Source organism: Penaeus monodon, chromosome 43, assembly GCF_015228065.2.
Source record: "Penaeus monodon isolate SGIC_2016 chromosome 43, NSTDA_Pmon_1, whole genome shotgun sequence".
NCBI lineage: Eukaryota > Metazoa > Arthropoda > Malacostraca > Decapoda > Penaeidae > Penaeus > Penaeus monodon.
Genome location: NC_051428.1, coordinates 6,048,134 through 6,055,163, shown reverse-complemented (window position 1 = coordinate 6,055,163; position 7,030 = coordinate 6,048,134). Strand labels below are relative to the sequence as shown.

General features: G+C 36.1%; 1 protein-coding gene across 4 annotated transcripts in view; it reads left to right on the top strand.

The window, feature by feature from the left end:
- The window catches only part of LOC119568432 (tumor protein p53-inducible nuclear protein 2-like), a 20,402-nt gene extending 17,984 nt beyond the window's left edge, over window positions 1-2,418 (top strand). For all 4 annotated transcript variants that reach the window (XM_037916955.1, XM_037916957.1, XM_037916956.1 and 1 more), the window contains one exon: window positions 1-2,418. This exon is cut by the window's left edge and continues 80 nt beyond it. In XM_037916955.1, coding sequence (XP_037772883.1) covers window positions 1-79 — 79 coding nt within the window. In that variant the 3' untranslated portion in view covers window positions 80-2,418.
- The last annotated feature ends 4,612 nt before the right edge of the window (window positions 2,419-7,030 follow it).

Below are 7,030 nucleotides of genomic sequence, written 5' to 3'. Positions count from 1 at the left end.
AGGAAACAAGAGATCCAGGCGTTGCGATATGATGACTCCTGCCAAATTTTCCCGTGCAGTAAACAACCGCAAGTGCTAAACCTGAACAGGCTGTGAAAAGGGGTAAACCTTGTTCTTTGAGTCAGTAAAAAGACAGGATAAAATACTATGCTATAGGATAAAGTACTATGCCATGAAGCCCCAAAGATAGATAGTGTATGCCAAGAACATACGCAAAGTTTCTGATCTTATGTAGGTAACTAAGGAAGATGTCAAGTACTGTTTTGATGATACATAATTGTTTATTATATGTATGTGGAAGATTTATTCTCTTTTTGTATGAGATATACTTTCCTGCTATATTAAACAAATAGTAGACAGAAGTAAATACTATAATTGTTTATTATGATTATGACATCGGCTGCATAGATCACGCAATAAGAACATTAAAGAGCAACTTTTACCCCTTTATTATTTTACGTTCTTTTGTGGTTTCTGAGGAGTTATGGTGTTCAGTTGTTTTCATGTATGCAAATCTTAAAATAGGTATAAAAATAAAAAATCTTTACAAAGCAAAAATAGAGAAAGGAAAAAGGTATTTTTTGCTTATCATTCTGAGTTTACATTTAGACTACTAGTTTCCTTAAGCAGCACCGTGCATAAATATGAATAATACTAAAATGCCAATAAAAAAAAGGAAAGGAGGAATTACTTTATTGATTATAGTCAAAGTTAATGAGAGTTCTTCCCAGTTATGTTGCATCATCTTATACAAGAAAAAAAAATAAAAAATAAAAAAATGTAATCCTTTCAATGCAGGTGGATGGATTTGTTCACTGTTAGGATCACTGTATTGTCTTCTCACTGACTTTTCCCTGAGAATGTACCAATAGAACTGATCATCATACTGTATGTCACATCAATATTTTTTTGTCAACCCAACACAGTCTTCTGATGCTCTCAATATGTGTATTTTCTCTCTTCTTTTCCGTTTTCCTTTTACAAGATACAAAGTGAGAAGCTTAGAATTAAGGAAAAATATCTAAAAATGATAAAATGAAGAAAATGTATATAAAAATATGTCTTTCATTATCGTGTGAATGTAGAGCACTTGCAACAGTGAGTGTGAATGTTCTTAAGTATATCAGAAAGGACAAGGAAGATCATTTGAGCTTTGTGTGTAAATCTGATTTTCATTCTCTTACTGTTTTTCTCTCTCTCCCTCTATCTTTTTCTTTTTTCTTTTCCATTTTATTTTATTTCCTCTTGGGCTGTATGTTAAAGGCCAGCAAAGTTGCAGTGGGTACCGTAGCTGTGCTCATGCTTTTTTTGTGTCCTAAGAACTACTCTCACTGCCACTACAGGATTTGTAAGGGTTATGCCCCACAAAAGATAGGATTACATGATTAGTTGTTAAGAATGGCATTACTTTGTGGTGTAATTTACGTACTGCAATATTTAATGTATATAAAATGAGCCAGCTGGTTTATGATATATAAGAAGAATTAAAAAGATCTCATGTGAATGTTTCAAAGTATTGAACACTAGTCCATAGGTGCTTTTACGCATGTGAAGATGTTCGGTAGTTAATGCTTGACAGAGGATTGTGTACTATAATAACCACACTTTCCTTTATATTTTGTGGAGTTACATGAACCTGTTATAATGGTATATATATTACTTTTTTGTAATTAAATGCCTGTACTGAACCTTTGGGAAGTAAGTACAAAGTAAACTTGTTTAAATTTTACAGTCAGTGTTGTTATATCTCGTACTACAAGAGTGTAACTGCCTGCACTGGTGGGATGACACACACAGCTCAGGGAAACTGTAGTGTAATCTTTTGTCATGTTGCAAGCCCTGCCCCCCCACCCTGTATTGAGTTTGGTGCCTCCATATTTCTGCCATTCCTGCATCAGTTTAAGAACCCAGGATAACCCAAGTCTAGCTGCCAGTTCGCCCTCTACACCTCAAGGCATCTGCTCCTCAAGTCGAACAAGAGGCAAGATTTGCAAATGGCTTTTTCCCCCAATTGACGGACATTAATTTTCTTAGGGCTTTTTCGTGGTCTCATGGATCACTAGCCCACTAGACCGCTTGGCTCACTAAAAAAAAAAAAAGGTAATAATATTAAATCAAATAGTGTAATGCAGTTTCCTCTCTTTTTAAAAAATTGTCATCATTTCATCATTAGATATGTATTGAGGCACAAAGTGTTCAGCTTATTTTTCATTTGTATGGATCTTCTGTTTTAAGATGTTTTCTCAGTATATGGATTAACTTAAAATTGTAAATAATGTATAGTCTTTCAATCATTGTAAATTGTTTTTATTTATTTTTTGTGTTCAAAGACAAAACACAGTTCCATCTTTTTACATCCTTTGTCACTAAAGGATTGTGTATACAGTATGAGTCTGATAAAAAAAAAAGATTTTTTCCCGTATCTATTTCATTTACCCTTAAATGAAGTATCCTATTTAGTAGTCATGAAAGGATCAATAATTAATTAGAGTACTATTCTAATCAGTAAAATTCACAGAACTGAAATGCTGAAAACTCAGTTTATAGATCTGGTAATTATAATCTGGATTATTACACATGATATAATTCAGACAAGTTATTATAAGCTATAAGCCGTTGCAGTGATGGATTTTATTAAAAAAATATGCAAGAAAACATCTGATTGATATAATTTGTTGTACATGGAGAAGGAAAATAGCTGATAAAACATAATTATTCTTATGAAACAAACATTTATAATGAAGATGAATGAACAGCACATAAAAGAAAAATATGAATTACAACTGAATTCTAAATAAATAAGCAAAAGTTCTCTTGTAGAGATAGAAATAATATCATTTCTAAATGAAATAGTGTAAAAGCTTGATACTAAAACAAGGAATGAAAATGTATGATAGTATGGAACTTGGAAACAGAGTGTCAAGGGCTGCAATTTGATTTATGCAAATAATAGCAGAAATTAAATGACAGGAAATATACACACCTGTATCAGCTTTTCAAAGCAAATTATTTATAGTTATCTCTACTACAACAACATTAACTACAGTCAATCATATTCTGGTTCAAAATACATGAAAATCAAATCATTCAATTAAGAGAAACAGGACTGACTAAAAATAATGTCAATTATAATACACAAGAAAATTCTAAGTTGGTATCACCTCTGGAGATGACAAAACCTCAAAGGGCAATTGATTTTCCATTATTGCTAACAATTGTATAGGAATAAAGGTTTTATAGAATTATTAATATTTTCACCAAGTCAAATTGAACACCGACTCTCTCTTTCTTTCTCTTTCTCTCTTCTCTTTCTCTTTCTTTCTCTCTCTCTCCGTGTGTGTGTGTGTGTGTGTGTGTGTGTGTGTGTGTGTGTGTGTGTGTGTGTGTGTGTGTGTGTGTGTGTGTGTGTGTGTGTTTGTGTGTGTGTGTGTGTGTGTGTGTGTGTGTGTGTGTGTGTGTGTGTGTGTGTGTGTGTGTGTGAGAGAGAGAGAGAGAGAGAGAGAATGAAAGAAAAAGAAGACAGACAGACAGGGAGGAGTCAGTAATTCGCGCAATTAGGGCCAGAGAAACGAATGAAGGCCACTTAGTCAAGCTCGGAAGGCGACCCTTGCTGGTCTTGCTGCTTCAAGGTGGGACGTATGTTTTCTTGTCGTTTTCCTCTTCATTATAGTAATTATTAAAAAAAAATTCAAGCAAACTAGGCTCATAGAAATCGTATCTGGAAGAGGAAATTTTGCCCGAAATGACGTGGCCTGGTTAAAGAAGGCACAGACTGATTTCATGACTTTTTAGAGGGTGTTACATTTATATTGTGTGCTGTCTAGTACGTTTATTTGTTTTAACTATTAACCATTACACTGTGTGCTCCTTTGTAAGTTAAGAAAATACAATGTTTCGTAAAGTACGACAATATCTTATTTGTAATACATCAATTTACAATCTGTGAAGGAATCTCTGTTTACCAGTTATCATGTAAGGTTATTTCTTCCATGTAAGGTTATATTTCTGTTATTTATCTGTTATTTATTATTGATGCTAACTGTGGAACATTTACCGTAACTGCTTCTTAATTTGTAAATTTAAGAAGATAAATTGTTTTTACTACAGAATGTCACATAATGTATTGAATTAAACTTGGACAAACACCCAGTGACTTTCATTACACACCATACTTAGGGATGAGGTATGAATGACCAAAAGGACGCTGAAAAGATAGCCAGTAGATTGAAAGAGACGCAAGGGGAAAGGTTTGACACACAAGAAGACTCCAGAGTATATGATGAATGGGAGAGGCGCCAGATGTTTTTGCTAATGAACTGAGCAAAGGCGTGGGGCGTGGATAAAGCTGTACAGGGCAAGATATGGAGGGTATTAGAATTTTGACAATAAGTGGCGATTAAGGAAAGTAACTGCTCGAGTTGCTGCGACAGGGGGATCAGCAGGAGCAATGGAGCAACAGACTCCAAGCGAGAGAAGTGAAATGAGTGATTGAAGGGTCGTTGATGTAGGTGTGGCGGCCTTCCTTTCCATGCCAAGAGACTTTATAGAAATAAGTCATAGTCTGATACCGTTGTTGAAAAACAGGGTGTATTGGGGCAGCCGTTGTCATCAGGGAAAGGGTGCAAGAGTAGGGCTACTGCGCAGGAAGCTCCCCCTTTAGTCGAATAAAGGTGCCCGCAAGCTCCCTGGAGATTCTGTTAGGAAAAATAGGGGAAAGAGCAAGTAGATTGTAGTTGCTCGAAAACGGTGTTCTCTATCCACTTAGTGGGAAAGTGCGAGGAAGAGGACAAGAGCCAAGTGGCTGTCGACGGAAGAAAAATTAGATGTATGGAATACCCGTTAATTAAAGCTAACAATAAATTAAATAGGACTGAAAACTATGGTAAATGGTTCTGTGGTAGTACTGGGTAGAGTTGATAGTTCTACAATCCGCATGGAGCAACAGATAGAAGTACGGAAATGCACGTGCTTATATGATATGACTACAGAGATGCATCAAGGAAGGGCAGCTGCTGGGAGGATATTGCCAAAATCCTTCAAATGGATTGTTAGCCATTTATTGCCTTCGTTTATAAGATTTGATCAACACAATCCTTTAGTTACAATGTTGCCTAAAATGTCTCGTGCTGTTTTGATACAAAGTAATATTAGTCTCTCTCTCTCTCTCTCTCTCTCTCTCTCTCTCTCTCTCTCTAACAAGTGACCGTATCTATCTGCTAGTGAACAGGGCCTTCTTCTCATGTGAAATACTCCATGAATTTGTTGCGCACTTCAAAAGCCTCAGTGGTAGCTTTACATGCTACATTCCTCATCCTTAACAGAGCAATATTACACCCATCATTTGATTGAGTCTCAGTAATGATTTCAGAGAGCGACCGATCTTCCTCGGGGGACCTTAGAAAACCGTGCAGTAATGCTGTTGCCTTGACAATTTTATGTTCTACTTTGCACTGGAATGGTCGCTGGGACACCCTCCATTCTGCAGCATATATTCCATATATTCTCAGCAACTCTTCTACTTCTACAGCGCCTATAGTTGAAGATTTTCTATGAAAGGTTCAAATTCTCTCTTGGAAGTGGTCTCCCAAGGTTTCCTTTTGGTGGAAATGCTTAATCACCAACTATAGCGTGTGGCAATGTAGTATTTGTTAGATCCTTATCAACAGGAACACTTAGGGATTTATTCCTTAATTGCTTATCCGAGACAATATTGCTGATTGAGCTGTTCTTGTCACAAGAATATGTGTCTATGATGGTAAATTTGTAGTTTGCGTCCACTAAAGCAAGAAGAACAACTGAGGAATGTTTTTTGTAACTGTAAAACTGGAACTGAGTGTGGCGGCGCCCTTATACTTAAATATTTACCATCTACATCACCTATGCAATTAAGGAAATGCCATTTTGAGCTACAGGCCTTCTCAATGTTGACTCGTGTGTTTACATATGGTTCTGGCATGAACAGAGTGTGCATTGTTTTTTTTTTCCATATAGCATCTCATACTTCATTTACAATTGAAGCCAACAGTGCGAAATGTGTCTCCTGTTGCCAAGCTCCTGAAATTACATAGACAAATTGTATATAAATTGCATTATATACATACATACATCCATATATGTATATATATACACATACACACACATATATGTATATAATGCAATTTATATCCTGTTTTACAGTGTAATATATAATGTGATTGATTAATGCCTCCTTCTCTTTAGGTAAGACTGCCAAACATGAATGGAAAAACTACGGGATTGCTTTCGCCATTGCTTTGGCGATACCAGAAGATGGATTTTTTTATTCCATTTATGAGCCCAGGAGAGTAAGTTTAAATAGTAATTTTAACTTTAAATTAGTACATATACCGAATACTGAAAAACAATAATGTACATTCAATACTGCTAACACGCTCACACACGCACGCACACACACACATAAGCCTATAAACACAATACAATAATCTTTTAGGACTAGTGCAAAGCTCGAGGACATGCTGGTGATGGTGGTTTATACAGCAGAGCAAGTGGCGTGAAGAGGTAGTGAATCATGGATTAACTTGTCCAGAAGATGAAACTTGTTTTGGTAATCATGAATAAACTTTAGACAATACATTCTCTGTCATTTACCTCCGCAGTGATGGATTTCCTGCTACTGGTATCTTGTTTCTTGATATCGCGTTCCATAAGTGAGAGTTTCATTCAACTAAGTGGGAGATGATCTGGAATACTGTTAGAATTTGTTTCATCGTCTTCCAGCTCTTGCATAAGATGATTTTCACCAAACTTTGTCCTTGCCCAATTTATTTCGTGCATCCATCTCTTTTGTCTTTTAATATTTAGTGCTAGAGTTATCATTAATAGTTCTGGTTGTTGTTGTTGTTACTGTTGTTGTCCTTCTTCCTCCTCCCCACGAAACCATGAATCAGTAGTTTCATTCTCTTGAAATAGTGGACCGCCCGCAAAGTAACCCGAGTCGGTGGAGGCGGAACGATTCCAGAAGAGAGACCTTGAGAAGTTTCTGGCAACCTTG